The sequence below is a fragment of the Apteryx rowi genome, unplaced genomic scaffold (genome assembly GCF_003343035.1).
Source record: "Apteryx rowi isolate R43461 unplaced genomic scaffold, aptRow1 scaffold_113, whole genome shotgun sequence".
Taxonomy (NCBI): Eukaryota; Metazoa; Chordata; class Aves; order Apterygiformes; family Apterygidae; genus Apteryx; species Apteryx rowi.
The window spans coordinates 2,035,042-2,053,188 of NW_020447342.1; the positions used below are offsets into that span (position 1 = coordinate 2,035,042).

The window sequence follows — 18,147 nt, forward strand, 5'->3', positions numbered from 1 at the left end:
CACATCTTGAGAGAAGCAATAGCAGGTGAACCTGCAACTTGGGCTCRCAGACCCTGGAACCACTTCCTTTCCTCCCCAAGTCAGCATTTTTTGCAAGAGGAGCTTTAAAAATAGCCGCCAGCACAATCGTGCTAGCAAAAAAGCAAGGTGGACTTCTGGAACGGCACACACACGAGAGCCCAGCCCTCAGCTAGCCTTTGGGGGCGGTGGTCTGATGACTTCAAGGGAGCAGAGCAAATTCTGGCTAGTTGAGATCCCAGATCCAACCTGCATGGAAAGTCAGCCGCAAAAACAAGGCTCATACTTCTGTGTGCACAGTACCTGAAAGCCCAAATATCCTCCGGGCCCTCCTGTATGTTTGTTCACACATACCAACAGAATGCCTCTGCCCCAAAAGGCAGGCGAAGACACGAGACACAGAGAAGTGAAAACCACACAGCGGTCGCTAGCAGTTCTGGAAACAGAAGCGCAGCCCACAGAGCTTCGGTCTATAAAGGGACCCACCCAACCACCTCTCCAGGTCCTCTGTAACACTGCAGAAAAGATATTCTTGCCTTTTCCTCTGCTGCAGGCCAAATTCTGTTATCAGCACAGACAGCTGTGAAACACAGCTTGCCAGTAAAAAATTTTAAAAAATGTATTTGGGTTTCTGAAACAGTGCAACTAATGAAGCAGACTTAAAAGAAAACTCCTTATACAAATATCTCCACTGTATTGTTTTAAAACAGCAAATCCCTGTCCAAACAGAGCTCCAAATCACATGATAGTTATAACTGATTGAAAATTCTCCTGCTAATTTTCACAAAATAAGGACAAACTGCAAATCTCTTAACCTCGTCAGTCACTAAGATGACAGACCTCAGATCTGACCAGATGTGGTACTTCARTACTACAATCCAAATGATTTTCAGGCATATGGGTGGTATGTAGGATAGGTTTAGGGCAGGTCAGTATAGGCTATAAAAGCTCTAATCAATAGTTCAGTCCAGCTTAGAAAAATACATCATTGGCAATACTGGAGAACTACTTTTATAGGTAAAGGTTGGTTGCTGAAAATAAAGATTTACAACACTATGCCCTAGATAATACACAGATTTTAGATGCTCCAAAACATCAGCTCTGAGACATAGTAAAATATACTAAAAAACAAATAACACAGACTGGAAAACAAAGGATGTGGTCACATTCAGAAACATACCACTATTCCAATGGCAAATACTGGCAGGAGAATACAAGGGATGACACTATGCTATTAAGAAGCATGGAGCTAAGCGGAAGTTGAAAGCTGTGACCAAGGAGGGCCTAATCCAGACTTCCTTGTAATTGGGCAAGTGACCTTAAATTCAGTGGAAATTCAAGTCACGGGAAAAAGAAGAATTGGACATTTTAGTCAAATGACCATTACTAATAGCGGAAGGGTTTTGATGAGCTGGGTATGTGAGCAAGCATCTAGGAGACTGCTGGTGCAAGTCAAAACCTACATCAGAACTACCCAACTAGATGTCCAACTTCAAAGGCTTCCCCCACAAAACCAGTGGTGTTAGTAATGYACCTTAAGCAGAAAGGCAGGCAGAGCTACCCAGGACCAAAGCACCTTCACAGTCCTGTATTTATATTGTTTAGCTCTGCACAGAAAGAGAGGTGAAAAGAGAAGAAGCAAAGCCACCCCTCTGCTGACCTCACACCACACCAGCTCCCTTCCTCTCTCTCCTGACAGACCGGGGGAACTTGACTCACATCTCAGTTGCTTCTGAAGCTTAACATGRCACAAAGTCTACAGTCAGCAGAAGACCATAGTGAATCTTGATTCCCCTGGTGTCAGGAGAAAGTGTCACTTCTGGATTTAGCGCTAAGTCCTGATTTCCCTCACCTAGCACGAACAGCAAAAGTCAGCTCCAGAACAAAGAACTTCCCAGGGTCAAATCAAAAAAAACGCTGAAGATTTAGCCAATCATTAAAATACAGTTAGTTTAAGCAGCAATGCCACCTGTTTGTTTTGAACACATATCTGTATCTAAATGATTTCAAACCCCCATGATTGTTCCCTATGTTTCCATTTAGTTGGACATTGGAAAGTTACCCATAATGTTCTTCAGTGTTGCTGTTGAGCTTCAAGTCCAAAGGAAGCACAAGGGCCAGCACTGAACCAAGAGAAGATGTTTTCTCTGAATGGTTTAGGGAGAGCTTTGCATCCATTCGGCCACTTTACAAGTGTAAATCAACAGACTGTTGAGCGACACCACTTCAAAATAGCTAAAGGGTCTTCTCAAGCTTTGGGAGACCAGATGATTAGCGGCTGCGTGTTGGCCACATTCACCCAATAGACAAGGAGCAAAGGCTAGGCTAGGGATCATGTCTCTTGTGTCTCAAGTGCTATACAATGCTGCTGTTCACACCAGGATGCTCTCAGCAGACCCTGCCTTGCAATCAGAGGAGCCCATCCTAGAGTCTGGCAATATACTAGCTTTTGCCTCTCTTTAGTCCTGGTGTAATACTCTGGCTTAAATACTCTTTGGAGTACTTGCAGCAACATCAGTTTCTACSGCCTGTTTTATGCAGAGAACAGAAACATTACTGGTATACACAGGAAAGAGCAAAGCCTCTTCTAGCTTTAGGAGCACCATGCTGTGTACTTTCAAGTCCCAAATTAGTGTACTTGAGGTGAAGAAAACAATGTGTGTACACTGCCAGAGGACCCTGGTTCATGGTTTACACCAATCCCCTGGTGAAATTCTTCTTTGGACTGTCCTGATGCAGCACTAGGAGCTAACACGAAAAAGARGGAAATGGACCCAGCTGTGAAAGACAGTTGTGGGCATGAAGAACTGCTCCATTGTCCTGATTCATGTTCTGTGGCTTTACAGCACCACGGTTACAGTTTTCACCATTTGCTGGGCAGTGGGTGAGGATGTGAACAGAGCAGGGTAATAGCACAGGTGAGCAGGGATAACTGATGGCTCCTGACCATGGTGTCACAGCGGTGTCTTTACTAAGAGAAAACTTGCTGGGACAGTGCATTTTCTTGTCCCCACCTTGATGCATGTGACTAAATGCTTTTTTTTTTTTCCTTAACCATTCTCAAGTATGATTACATTGGACATAGCTGGTTGCTYTCCTAAGCAGTCGATTGGCACAAGTCAGAACAAGCACTCAGGCTTACAATACTGTTCAGCTAAACTCACACAAGCTATCTTTGCCGTACCAGTGAATCCTCTTCTGGCATATGGGGGTCCAGTCACCCTCAGACAAAGCCCAACTAGGTTTCAGTTGTGCTTGCTTGAACAGATGGAGAACTGTTAAGAAAGGACCTCCAGAGATGCAAGACGTGATCTTTATRAATTCTGGCTGCCTGGACTCACAGAAACCTTCCACTAGTGTCAACAGAAAATGGATCTGAGAACTTTCTTACAAATAGTACTTGCTTCTAAACAGGTGCCTTTAGAAGAATAGTAAGGCTCTGAAACAAAGCAGGAAAGGGTCTTTTATTGCATCATTCTCAAAATTAGAATTAAATAGAAGGGGGAGGGAAAAAACACTACTTGGAACCTTTGGCTCTTTGTAGAGGATCTGTGTCACAGATCAGCCCATCTCCTTCATGCATCCCTCAGAGCTGACAGGTCAGCATAAAAAAATCCATTAAAAAAGCCAGGGCAAAATCTTCAGCTAAAAGATGGGTTATATTCCACTGACTTCTCAGAGCTACACCATTTTTTCACCAGCTAAAKATCTCATCCTACCCAGGCATCAGTAATATGCAGTCTGTTAACGTGTAATACTTTCGCATTCTGTAGCTTCGTGGTTTCTCAAAGGATTCTTCAGAACATTATGCAACATACAATACAAGTAGGAAACACGTAATCTGAACCAAAAATGTATCTCTGTCTGGAACAAGACACAACCACTACTTGATACAGAAGTGGACAGGGCTTTTTTTCCCAACTGTGGCAATTTCACAAGAGTCACCCTCACAAGAGCACAGCCCCAAATACTGGAAATCCTCTGAAAACAGATGCATTTTTCACCAGATGACAGCAGTACAAATTTCCCAAGAGAGTATTATCACCAAGTCCAATGTGAAAACAGTCTCTAAACCCCTCTTTCATCCAATCTCAGCCTGCTTAGTTTTAATAAACCAAATGCAATCTTCAACGCATAAGGCAATTAATTGAGATTCTGAGATCAGAAGCCACTGAGAACAAATTCGGAAATTGCGTGAGGATGAAGAACAGGGAGAAAATACATGCAAATTAAAGTTAACACTGGCATATGTTTTTGGCAACATAATGCCAGTATTAGCAGGCTTTGCTGATAAGGCTGCATACAAARAGGGAGATAATGGGAGAGAGTGAAAGGCGTAATTGTTTAACACTCACTGTTTTATTTGATAGCTTAGGATAAAAGTCAGTATTGACAGAGCAGGCCAAAGAGTTTTAGGAGATTAAAGAAAAGCATCCAGAACTTTCCAACGGAGTCCTGTTCCTGAAGTACATGCTGACATTACTCACATTGCAGCAAGCGCAGTAAGCAGACGGTATCGTTTTCTTCATCATTATGTCTGTATCTAGACAAATTAATGGCTAGATAAAACCAGTACCTTTAGGGTAGTGATTTGGTACCTACTAGAATAATGGTGTTGCAACTTGTAAATACAGACGCTATTGGGTTTCCCTGCATCCAGCTACCATCAGTGTAGCTGGTCTTTAATCAAATTGCCAGTGCACGCCTTCACCAGTGCTGGCACACTTGTGATACACCTCACATCTTTTTAACGTGGTATATACGCAGTTTCTGTGACGGGATTCTCAGAAATGCTTTGTTCAAGCTCCTGTCGCTTAGTACAGTGCAAATAGTACAGCAACGCCAGAATTGACACAATACTGAATGGGTTTTGAATTCCACTTTTGAAGGTATTTCAGTCTCTCCCTACTACATCCTCACATCCAAAAGCATCTCAACAGAAGGGAGGTTCGGACTGAGAACTGGCAGCAGAGCCCAGATCTGCTAGAATCACAAGAGAGCGATGCACATTATGCCGTGTCTGTTTACCCATCCCAGCCTCCGGACAAAGTTATATAATAGCGATGCTGTTACAAAAAAAAGAAAGTTCTGAAAGTTCATGGGAATGAAGTATGACTATCCTCAAAAGACATTTAACACTGCATCAGATCTTTGTATCTAAATTTCTATCTGCATAATTTCATTACTTTAATCTCATCTTTTGATTCAAAGTATGAAGAAGGAAAGCACCGGCAAATTCCACTGAAAGCGATAATTGTGCAAATGCGTAATTCAACAAATACCATACCTTCTTACTGATAAAAAGCTGCATAGCTAACTGCCTCACACATCATACTTGACCAATACTGCCATAGGAAGTCTTCTCAACCTTTGCACCTCTCTTTACTGCCAGCCTACCTGTTTCATTTTAGGAAAGAAAAATAAAGGACCCCAGTGGATTCACACAGACTACCTCCACCRCCCACGGTAAGGGACTTAAGAAAAAAAAAACAAAAAAAACCTGCCCATCCAAATGTATYGTGGGAAGTTTATCTAGCAGATCTGTGGTTGCCCACACAACTCCCATTCACTTAAGGGTGAAATATGTTAGGACATCCAGATATGACCCTGCTCAGAGCCCCAGTGATTTCAAGAAAAAGCTACTGAGGCAAGTTTGGGAAAGCCTGCCACGTGTACCTGAATTCTCCTAACTGCCTGATCAATATGGCACACACCAAAGCAAAATGCCTTCTGCAGTCTGAGTACCCATTACTGGCTTCTTTTTCCACTTCCTTCATCCTGACAGCTATCCAAAGTAGAAATTACCCACGCTCCCACGTGGTCCTGGGCTTCCCTCAAGGGTCTGGACGCTTCAAGCGTCTAGGAGGCAGAAGTAGGCTAATAATTGCCAGGGGCCTCCTGGGCTGTTCTCTTAAGGGCTAATTGCAATGGTAACGCATATCGAAGACACATTAAAGGTAAGGCACGCTCAGCAACTGGCCTCCTCTAGTTGTCCTTAAGAGCCAAGGTCCCTCTACCAATACCACAGGACAGTGCTTTCAGTGGTATTTTCCCTGAACTAAGGAAAGACAAGGACTTGTGTTTCACTCCAAAGCTTGATACCAGGGAAGCCAACCATGTATTTACACACTACTGTGCAATGGCAGGAATGCCACATTGCAGCAACCGGTGTCTGCCCATATTTTGGGTGGAGGGGAAGGTCACCTGGGCACACAGCTCCTGTCTCCGGCCTGSCATTTTTTGCTAGGATCTTTCCCAAGAGAAGAGAGGGAGGAAACCAGCCTAATTACGGAGATGCAGGSAGGTATAAGAGCTAATTCAAGTGTTTAGTTGGAGGGGGTGGAGTCGCTGGTACCAAGGAGAAGGGCTTGAGGAGGGAGTTAGCTGTCACCATAACATCATCTAGCAGATAATGTACAACATCCTGCTTCCTGCAGCACAGTGGTAATCACAAGCAGGACACATACCACAAGACAGCCTCTCCCAGGGCTCTTGTTCAGCCCTCTCTCTTTTTTTTTTAAAATCAGTTGAAGTAAGGGTAACACTGTTTTGGCTGGTTAGGGTGCAAACTCCTGTCTCTGCAGCACCTAGGACTATCCAGGCCCCACATCCACAGAGGATGCCACTCAGCTGATGCTCCTCTGCACCACCAGCAATACCAGTCCAGCAAAGAAGTGGGAAAGGAAGGACATGTATGTAGAATAATGGCTTGGGATCTGACGCAATTTCATGGGTGATGTTTGTTTCCCTCTGCCTATTTCACTACTCYATTTTTGTTTATTTGGGTTGGTTTCAAGGAAAACAGAAACATGCCCTTTGGGATCACTGAAAAATAAGAGATACGAAGCAAATACCAGCCAGACTGGCTTATCTGTGCAACTGTTAGCAACAACCACAAAGGGTGGCTTTAATTTTACCCATTGATTTTTATTATTCCATGGTACTGCAGAGCAAAACATTTGGGAGAAGAGGTAAAGAAAACATGCCTCAGAGTCAACAGTAAGCTGTATCTCCACCCACCAAAACAGAATGAAAGCTCACTGCCTGTAAACACTTTATCTTCCACTAAAATGCTGCTGAGGCTGGGTGCAAAGTAGTGCCTGCAAGCAGTCAGCCAAACCCAGAGTGGCTGGCAATCCCAGCAGCCATGTCATGCTTTTGGAAGTGCTACCACCAAGGTCTTTGACTCGCTCTTCTCAGCGTTATCACGTTAGTGTTGAAGACCTTGTTACTTCTCTGGACAGAGAAGTAACAAGTGACAGAAAGGAGAGGGCACCTGGCATCTGCATGCAAAATTGATTGCGTTAGGGTATTTGTGTGTGCATGCACGTACATTTCTCCACTCAAGGCTTCCTGAAGACGGCTGTAAACAACAGCACCCACACAGCATGACAGCTGCCTGGGCTCAGCTCCCTCTCACTACCAGTTGGTACTTTGTCCTGGCTAAAAGAAAATAAGTAAAAAAAGGTGCTACATGAAACAGAAGTGGGCTCTCCCCTACTGATCGTGCCCTCCCTCTCCCAGCTGGGGAGCTCTTTGGAGTTAGGAGCAGCAGGGAAGAGCAACAGCTTCTCTGATTCCTGGAAGAACAGCCCAGTTACAAGGAATTACTTCCCACCTTATCAAGAAGTGACTCATACAAAGCTTATTGTAAGGAGTGTGCAACAACACCTCGCACAAAATCTTAGGCTCCAAGCCAGTGTCTTTAACAGCGACACTTGACTTGCAGGCACCTGTAAAAGTGCCTGGACATTTTAAGCAAGTCTCCCTTCCTCATGGTTTAGCATGTGCTCTTCTTCCAGCACACAAGCATGTCACTATATTTAATCATACCACTAAAAATTGGTTAGGACTGTGTGAGACTATCAGCCCTGTATTCCTGTCCTCACGGAGCAGGAATTTTTTGGAAGTCAGAGGAAGAGCTAGTTTTTAGTGTTCTGGTGCCAGACCTTATGGACAGCAACGTTTGTGGGCAGGGCAGGAAGGAGGGGAGGAAGGGAAAAATAACAGTCACCTATGTTAGCAGCATCTACTGCCAGGGAGAAACAAAGACAGGAACACAGTTTCAGAGCAGACACCACTAGCAGTGTCACCTTGGGCATTAGTTAAAAGTCTGAAGTCGAATGACTTTGGCAAATGCTTTGTAAACTGATACAAATGCCTGGAGTCAAGCATAGACATGCATGTCCTGCAAAACAAGCATTGGGGGAGGAGGGGGAAAAAAATAATAATACACCATAGCTCCCACAAGAGAAGTGCGAGCTGCAAAGCCGCATCTGTCTGCACCAGAGGGCTTCAGGCCCAGGCCAGACCCAGAACAGAGAAGGCTTCACAGAGCTTTTCAGTTATTACCTCATCAGGTAATCAGCCCTGCTATTAAGTGTGGGAAATACTTGTATAAAGGCAGGCAAAGGAGCCTTCTTCCTGAAGACTAGTGGGCATGTATTTACTCAGGACATCCTTTCAGGTTTGGATGTGTGCTTGTATCTGACATTTACTGCTACTGCCTGCTTGGACACCCCAGAGTCCTCCAGAGCCACTGGGGGAAACACTCCCGTGAGGAGGGGATCCAAGCACTTCTCACACCTCACCGACAGCAGCGCCTGAAGGGATGGTTTGTGGTTCCCCTCCTTCCATAGGGAAGTATTGCTAAGGATAAACACAGCTGCTGTGTTTCTAAGGAAACAAATCTTGGTGCCAATTAGTGCATGGGAGTGTGTGCAGTCACCAGGCCTGCTAGGAGCTCCTACTAAGGAAGAATTTCATCTCCAAAGGCCCCTCTGCAATTCCCAGAAGCTAGTGGCTAGACTCCCATTGGTTTTGATAGCTATATTTATGTGAGAAGGAACATAGCTTTTGACAGTTAGCAGACAAGCTGGGTGCCACCTGCACCCTCCACACAAGCTTTCCCAGCAAGGACCTAGTGGCTCATCTTACACAATCACAGCTTTTGATGCCTTGCAACCAAGCCTCAGTTCACTCCCCTGTGTGCGCATCCCCTCCTTAAGGCAAGTTCAACAGCTGCTGTTGAAAATGCAACTATAGCTCGTCTAGATAAGCAAAACACCCAAGTCCGCAGGCACAGGGGATCTTCTGGATAACTCCAGCACATTGCAGGGGTTGGATGTGAAGTCACCCTGAGTGCCACCTCTAGATTATCTAYCTTCTTGGCTAGCATGGATAGTCTTGTTGGAAATAGATGGCCTCACAGGGAAGCACTGCACATTGCTCTGGTATGGAGGTGCCCCTGCCAGACAAGGACTGATAGGGAATAGCTAGCCTTTGCTTTACAGAATCTGAGTCATGATCAGGCCATGGGTGTGAGGGTCTGCCTTCCTGGGCGAGGTGCACCCCGAGTGCTGTGGAGGGGGTACTAGAGACAAGTCACTAACTTCCTGATGCCTCAGTTTCCTCTTCCACGCAGTGGTACCCAAACATTTTCTTCTTTTAAGGAACAGCTTATCTGACAAAAATGATAAAATACAGTCAAAGCAGGACTGGTTTACCACTAAAAAAAAAAAACCAACAACAACAAAAAAAAACAAAACAGAAAGATTTCTGGAACATAGGACAGCTCACTAGATCTCTCATCTTCCTCTTTGTTCTAGGAATAGTTGTAAGACTAGAGGATGYAGTTTCACACATGCTGTCAGAGAATGAATCAGGCAGCCAGGGAGTGGACAGAAGGGACACCCAAGTTGGACACTCTGAAAACGAGCATATCATGAGAAGGACAAACAGGCTTTGTTCCCTGCAAGTCATACCAACAATGGGCAGACTGTCATTCTAGAGACACAGAGACTTGATTTCTTCTTACTACACATTTGAAACGCTTTATTATGGAAATATGATCTTTGATGTGCTTGTCTGAGGCTTATTTTTGCAATCAATCCGCTAGTCTTTATACTATAGAGAAACATGAGCCAGCTGACTTCTGACTAGTACAATACTCCCTATGCGAAAAACTTCTTGGAATCACTCCTCCCCCTCAAACCTTCCCAGCAATGAGAGCTTCAGCTTATGACTTTGACATGAATTCCTGTAAATGTCCATGTCTGATGTTCACTGCATGTGTCAATACGAAACACCAATATCTGCTCTTACAGTTAGCTTGCAGATACTACTTTCCTATTTATGGGATAGACCAACTGTGCATCTATGGATGGGAAGAAAGCTTTTTTCTGTGCTTTCATGGAAGAATACAAGGACTGAAAACCAAGGCCAAGATTTTCCAGAAGATGTGCACAATTTGAGAATCCCTAACTTGAACCATCTTAAGGGAAATGCAGAGAAGTGTTTAACCACCTTTCCTTCTCCCTCAAGTCCAATTCCTTCATGAGGCCTCAAGACAGGCTTGAGAAATCCTGTGACAGTTATCACCAGTCGCTTGAAAAAAAACATATCAGAACCATGAGAAAACAGCCCCATCTTTGGTGGTAGGGACATGGAGACTGATTAGTCACACCATAAATGGCATTAGTCAGCCTTTCAAAAGCAGCTGTTTTGCAGACAGTAGGGCATGAAATGTTGCACTTGGTAACAGGAGAGCCCACTGTTCACACACGGAGGACTTGCCCCCAACAAGACCACCTAGTTAAGCCAAGAGTTTGAAGAGCCCTGTTTAAAGTGCCTTAAATCTCTCCTTGAGCAATAAGGTCATCTTGGCTCATTTTGGCTGTTTTCATCATCTATCTCTGTGCAAAGGACTCCGTGCATTTCTCTCCACCTTAAAACCATGGGAGACTTCGGCAAGATGATGACAATACCACTTACCAGTCTCAGAGTAAAGAGAGGGGTGAATCTATATATAGCCCCACTGAAAAGGATGTTGAGTCCACCCAGCAAGGAAGGGTGTCCTTTTATGTGACAAAATTGGCACCTAATGCTGAAAACGGGCACTAGACAGCACTAATACCTGCAGATCCAATCACATCTGGAGTCTGCATAGCCCTGAAGGTGGAGAAGAGGGTTACATATCCAAGAAAAACCCACTGCACAGTTCTTTTATACGTATGCACCCAGCATGCACCTGCCAACCTGTCAGCAGCAATATTTATTATTTCAGAGTGACCTCCGATGCACCGAGCAACACTGGGAAGGCAGTAAAGATACTGTCTCTGCTATTAAGAGTGCACGGTCCACATCAGACCAGGTCAAATATTTTCTTTACTGGAGCCTACCTGAGTAATCAGGTACCTATCTGATCAGATGAAGAGGGCTGGGAGCACTGCAGCTGTAAAATTAGGGGTTTACTGATTAAGACAACTTTCACAAAGTGCTAAAATACCATCCACAATCAAGGGCTCCACTCGTCTAGAGTGGATAGAGGCTGTAGGCGTAGACATTTGATGGCTCTGCTCCCTGCTCTGCAAGTATTACTTTTTAAACCATTAGCCTGCTATCACCTCCAACAGAAACAGGCAGCACCAACACAGCTGCCAAGAGAAATAATCCTTCAGAGAAGAATACCTCAAAAAAAAAAAAAACCCAAAAAACTTACAAGCTGCCATGACAGAGACAGATTTTGCAATAACGAGAGACCATATAACCTGTGACTGGGTACAGCTGTTTCAAGGCCCAGCTCTGCTGCAAGTTTCCTGTGTGATATCACACAAGYGCCTTCCTGCTCTGTGTAGATGAAGTGACATCAGACCTTCCCTGCACGAGCTAAAAATGGAAGGATTGTCAGTTATTGCAGCAAAAGGGGCTGTGCAAGCCCTCAAGACACAGAACATTTTCTTYTCGAACCTGCCATTCAAACTCCTGCCGGACAACAGCAGAGAATATAGTATCCTAAACAAAACAGTTAGAGGGAAACCGAGAACCGAGAAGGGAAATGAAGACTTCATCGTCAGATAATAATCAGCTTTGAGTTTGTACACTTTAGGCTAATATCAACTCTTCTGCATCCACAGTCTTTGAGCATACATCTTCTTGGAGCTTGAGCCGTAGCGGGAGGTGAATTCTAGCCACACTGGGTACATCATTTGTTCCTCTGACAAGTTAGCAGAATAACTAGTGTTTTCCACAAACACGCTCTACTTAGACTCCTTTGAGAAACTGTCAGCATTGTACCTCATGGCAGCAGGCTGAGGATTGTAATTTCCAATCCAAAACAGCTGCTATTCTTGGCATTACCAGACCCTCCCCTTTCTCTTACACCCAAGAAGCTAAAGAGAGCATAAAGCTCAGACCCTGCAGAGGCTGACATCATTTCTGCAGGACTGGAAGGGGGCTGATGAGCTGCAGATGATAGCTGTGCACTTTCCCATTGTCATACATTTTGGAAAATTACATGCACACATGCACCATTCCTTTACCTGAGCCAGACTTTCCCAACTTCTGCAGCTTGCCCAGGACCTTCTGGACATCCTTTATGCTTGTGTCCTGTTGGCTGTACAAGAGTAACCTCTTGGCATCCGAGAACAGGCGGGAAACACTGGGGGAGTAGATGGGAAAAAACAACAAAAACAACCAGCAGTCATCAGCCCTGTAAGCCAGTATCCACTGATACAGTTTTACATCCTGATTCCAAACCTCAGTTCCCTTCAGTGATGCCACTGCCCTCTCCAGTACAGTCGGTCCTTTGTTCAGTGACCACCCCGGGGCAATCTAAGGAGCCTAATAAAAGACTGCTTCTAATAGAAGGTCAAACAAAGTTGTACTGGGAACCTCCAAGTATTTGAAAGCAGTCATTTAAGACTGGAATGGAGACTGCCTCCTGCTGCTTGTAAACAGCCTCCTCTTAGAAGCGCAGTGATTTAAATATGTCCTTGCTCCTTCAAAATGCTTTTCCAGGTTGCAGACACCTTTCATTTTGCTTTAAGCCTAATTGAGACCAGACTGCATGAATGCAGCAAGCAGGGCAGGGTATATGGAAAATGGTCATAAACGGAGCTTACCGCAACATATTAGCCAGTGATAAATCACAGGAATGTCACAGCAAAATCCCCAGACCTAGCTCCTAGGCCATCTCCCACTATGTACTGTATATCTCAGTGGCTTATTAGGGAAACAGGGCTTAAATTTCTCCCTGGGGAACACAGCTGAAGCTTCTCCTTTTTGTGGGCCAGATGCTAAACACTCAGTGAAAGAATGGATGGCCCTCACCCAGATAAAGCTCTTCCATTACCAAGAACTTCACCTGCTTGAACTCAGGGACGCCCCATACGGTTTGCTTAATCATTTGCTCAACAAAAGATTCTGCTGCTGACCACAGCTACCTGCTCCCTGCCAGCCCCTCTGAATTTGGTAGCAGGAGAACTTGGGATTTCAGAGGCAATGGAAACAGCAAAACCCTCAGTAATGTGGGTTTTAACAACTAAGAGGTGACTTCTAAATATCCCTTTGCCATCTGTTTCCCCAAGAGCAGCGATGAAGAAAGAGCAGGCAGACTCACATGGAGGCATTGAAGTTTCCAACGACACCAGGGGACTCCCCAGGAGTTGGGTAGCGGAAGCAGGGGTTGTTGGCATTGCAGATGATCCCCTGTATCCAAGGCAATGTTCCTGCCGAAGGCATGGCTTTGTTTGGGAAGTGACCTGAAACAAAAACATAAGAACAACATAGAAAACACAGAAACAAGACATAAGTCAGGGTCTGGGTTCTGAAGACCCATAATATTTCTATCGAGTCCTTTCAGTTTTCGAAGCACTCTCAACTCAGTCGTATGCAGCGTAACCACCAGCTAAAGGGACAGTGATTGTGGGGTGCCTACACTGGGCTACCTGAGGTAGGGATGTCATTACTCTCCCCTAATGATTGGTTTACAGGCAATCCTAAGCTTTCAAGAGCTCCTAAAAAACATTCAAGCTCCCACCTGCCAATTTCAAGTCCTTTTATTAGAATCCAAGCCTTGCTATTAAAGGTCTACTTAAGTTTCACCTCGGAGTCCATACCCTGTCTTCTAAAATTTGCTGAAGTGCTAACACAGTAACATCAACTACTCACAACAACTTTGTACCAGCACTTCTCTAAGATATTTTTGAATCCCCTGCACTCCAAAGATAAGGGCAGAATGACTTCCTTCATATCACCCTATAATGTAAAGATAAGCTGCCACTCCACTTTCTGTGCACGAATTCACTTTCTCACTCACCTCTACCTTAGGAGAAAAAACAACCTCTCTTCAATATCACTTACATAAAGCAACTACTCAATGATTTGATTATGAGGCTACCTCCATGGTAGTCACAGAGGTACCAAATCCACTGGAGGAAGAGAGTTTACAAAACTGCTGAATTTCCACAACAGTTGTTAAAATAAGTGGGTGAGGAAAGGATAGGGAGCTTATTAGTCCTCCCAGGAGAAAGTCAAGAACTCTATCCAGGAAAAAGGTGCAGGAAATGAGGGTTCATTGTTTCCAGTACCCAGGGGACTAGCTGTTCCTAGGGTTTTGTTTGTTTGTTTTAAGAACAGAAAAGTTCTTTAACTGACCTCTCTGTTTTTTTGTTTCACTTTTGCTTTTTTGGTGTTTGGGGGGTGGAGGAAGAGAGTAAATCCTGTCTACGACATTCAGATTCCTTTCCTAAAATTTCTCAGTCAAAGAGAGAAAGCTTCTTCTCTCCTCCATACCTTTTATTTTACATGAATAAGAAATCAAAGAAACAACAGTTAAAGACAATATGAAAAGACAAAGAGCACACATCAGAATTCATGGTAACATTCTACATACAGTGAAATGCTTAATGGTAGTTTCTCATAGAGGAAAGCAGGAATCATCCCTCTAAGACAGCTGAGTTACACAGAAAACACTGTATATCAGCACACCCTTTTCAGTGACATTGCTGCAAACATCTAGCTCTTCAGCGGAATCTGAAGTAACTTTCTATTGGATTGTTCTTTTTTCAAAACAAAGTGCATTTTTATACCTTAAAGGTCACCACAATGGCAAAAAGTCAAGCTCTACAGTATACAAGGCAGCAATCTTGCTCAACAGCTCTGAGATGTCTTCTCTGGCTGGGTCTGGTGAAAGCCATGTAACTGTCACTCAGGAGTTAGCAAGATTTTCCCCTAGTGTTTTCAGAAAAAGGTTCAAACTAGGCCAAGCTGTTACAAACGAAAATCCTGAGTGGAAAGTCTGATCCCAAGAAACAGCCCAAATCTTGTTTAGGTGGTTCTTTTCCTCAGACAGAAAGATGCAACTCAAACTTTTATCTGGGTATTTTAAAGATTATACCGATAAAATAGTGAGGCTTTCTGGAGGTTATAAAGCACTCACATGCCTGCAAGCTGCTCAGTTATTCCTAATAATCAGGCACCACCTGCAAGTCATTTCATAACAGCATATAGCACTGCTACTACAGATAACAATCCTGTTTCCCTAAAGGCATCCTTAGGATTGCTACAGAAATCACCATGAACTCAAGGTTTCTTTCCAGTATCCCCACTTATATATGTGTTAAATCTGAATTGTATGTCATTGATCTATATCTGACAGCAAACGAGTAAGTATTCAACAAACCAATCCAGATTTAAATGAAGGAATTTAGTTACCTGTTCTCAGAAGCTATTACATAAATGGAAAAAGAATTGACCATAAAAAAACAAATTAAAAAGTTACCAGATGCTACTCTACATCTCTTGGTGCTGACACAGGGAGAAGACAGACGAAATATTAGTGAATGTAAACAGGAAGGACAGAGAGCTGCAGGTGAAAGACAACTCAATTAAAACCCTGCTTATGACACCAGAGTGCCAGAGCAAAGGATTTATGAGGAAGCTAATAGCTAACATGGCTTGTTTAAACAGCTCTGAGACAAGGCAGCTTTTGCTGGTTTTGAGTTTATAGGAGCACTGCCACAGCTGGGGAGGATTACCATTGAGGTTCTACACATTTATGCCAGCTGAGCAGATGGCTTAATACTCCTTTTGCTTCTCTCCAGTTTCATGTCCTTATTGCAGGTATTTCTCCTAACACCACTGTAAGGTTGAGTCAGGAAAGACAATTCAGATGTCACGCAGCAAAGTATCAGATTTAACTTAGGGAAACTTCCATTGCCTGCCAAGCACTATAGAAAGCAAGTTAAGCACAAAATGGGACCAGGAGCGTCTGTAGCAAAATTTAATGGGAAACTGCAAACATTAACACTCGAGCTCTGCAAAGATCATTGTCAGCTGGAAGGTCTAGAAAGCAGCATGTAGTGCCCCAGCCACTACAAAGAACTGCAGGGTCAGTGCTGTGGAGCTAATTCTTCACCCATTTTAAGAATGAAACACCTCAGAGTGCCCTCCAGGATCATGCTGTGCTGACCCTTAACCCTTACATGCAATAATCAGGTAGAGGAAAGATAAACAAAGAGCTMTTCCAGAGTCAGCTAATTGCAGTATGAGGCTGCCACCAATCACCATAAGACATTGGATATTGCTAATAAACAAGCCATGCTTGCTACAGGAAATGGCAAGCAATGTAGAGGCTTGAAGATAGTCCTTTGCAGCATAAAGAATAATCTTCCTTTGAAAGAAAACCAGAAGTGTATCCATTTATGATGTAAAGAGAAAAGTAAACTGAATGACTGATGAATCTACTGAATACAGGAGTTGACAGTCTATAGTCAKAAAGAATTGAATTGCTCTTGTATTCTCTAGTGTGTGCAATACATTAGCCCACGTCACTACTGCATAGAAATGAGATTCCTTCCTTACTGATCTGAACACTGCTTTCTTTTTATGCTAAGTCATGTGCAGATCAAGAACGAGAAACAAGGCTTAGGTTCTGTTGTGGGTTCTGCAGACTTGCCACACTTCCACAGCAAATTCTTGGCTAATACATTATAAATGTATTTTATGTGCATAATATTATATATTATTTTTTATTACATTATTGATGTACATTATAAATGTATTATAGAAGTATAAACTGAAWGCAACAGAAACAGCAATGTACAGTGCTGGAGCAACATGAACCTCAGAACATGCTGCAGTCCCCAAGGTGGAAGAAAAAGAGCCACTAAAACTTCCCTGAAGATTTTTGACAGAGGTATGGAACCATTAGCYCTGCTATTTATTTCTTGCCAGTTGCAGTATTACCATTTAACCATGACAAAATGACCATACAGGGTGTAGCTGCTGTGTTTGGTACTTACATTCATGCTGTTCGTAGGGCGGATATGAAAGTCTTACAGAGATCAGGATGAAGAAGATAAAAAGAGGCCAAGCAACTTCGATCAGCAGCTGAAACTGGAAACAATAAAGACAAAGTATTAAGATGTCATAACTAAAAYACAGGACAAAATAGAGATTCCAGTACAATCCACTTGTAAGCAAAGAGGGATTCTGTGAGCACTGGCTCACATCTCTTTGCCCATGCACTCCACGATCAAGAAGTCTGGACAAGTTCACAGGATACTCTAAGAACTACAGGGTGCTTCTTGTTGATATGTGCAAATTATAGGACCAAACTGGATGTACTTGAGAAAGGTTATTTGGAGGTTCATTTCAGCCTGTCGTCTGGTTGGGGGGGGGGCCTTCTAATGTATCTTCCCAGCGATTTGGTGAATTTTTGGCCTCATTTTAGATGTAGCTGTGAAGTACTTGCACCTCATCATCCTCGTGTTAAACCACTGAACTTCTACGCTAGTGTCAAAGATGAAAATTGTGCCAGTGCATAGCTATGCTAAATTTTTTTTATTTCACTGCTGTGGAAGTATCTTGGCATGAGGAGAGCAGAGCTATTAAGGTTAAGCTTACACCTAATTATTGCTTTGCACTAACGTATATATTTTCCCAAAGGCAGGCACCCACTGGTCTGGATACTTAAAGACCTGGATAGTGAGTGTCAGGTAATGAAATAAAGAATTCTGTTACCTAGAGGGACTAGAGAAAGATACAAGAAAGGACTATTATTAAATGCAGAGTGTTRTTTATACAGGGAACTGAAGCAGAGGGGAATTCACTGAAATGCCCTAAATCCCACAGAAGCCTGTGGACGAAGCAGTGCTTCAGCCTGGAGCTTCAGGGTCTCAAGMTGAGCCCTTGAGCTTTGCCAGCTATCCCCTCTCTTCCCTTCCTCCAGAAAGGTTGCCTAAACATGTTTATGCCTAAACATAAGACAAGAAAAAAGAAAATGGGAAGGAAACCTGAGTGTTTTCTTGGTCAACTTAAGACATAATCTAGCTTTTTTCCCCTTTA

The 18,147-nt window shown here is 43.5% G+C and overlaps 1 protein-coding gene across 1 annotated transcript in view; it reads right to left on the reverse strand.

The window, feature by feature from the left end:
* The window catches only part of ABCA1 (ATP binding cassette subfamily A member 1), an 82,584-nt gene that overhangs the window by 59,896 nt on the left and 4,541 nt on the right, over positions 1-18,147 (reverse strand). The window contains exons 2-4 of the mRNA XM_026078663.1: positions 17,103-17,196; positions 13,418-13,559; positions 12,339-12,457 (exon numbers count right to left, since the gene is read on the reverse strand). Coding sequence (XP_025934448.1) covers positions 12,339-12,457; positions 13,418-13,559; positions 17,103-17,196 — 355 coding nt within the window. The remainder of the gene's footprint in view (positions 1-12,338; positions 12,458-13,417; positions 13,560-17,102; positions 17,197-18,147) is intronic.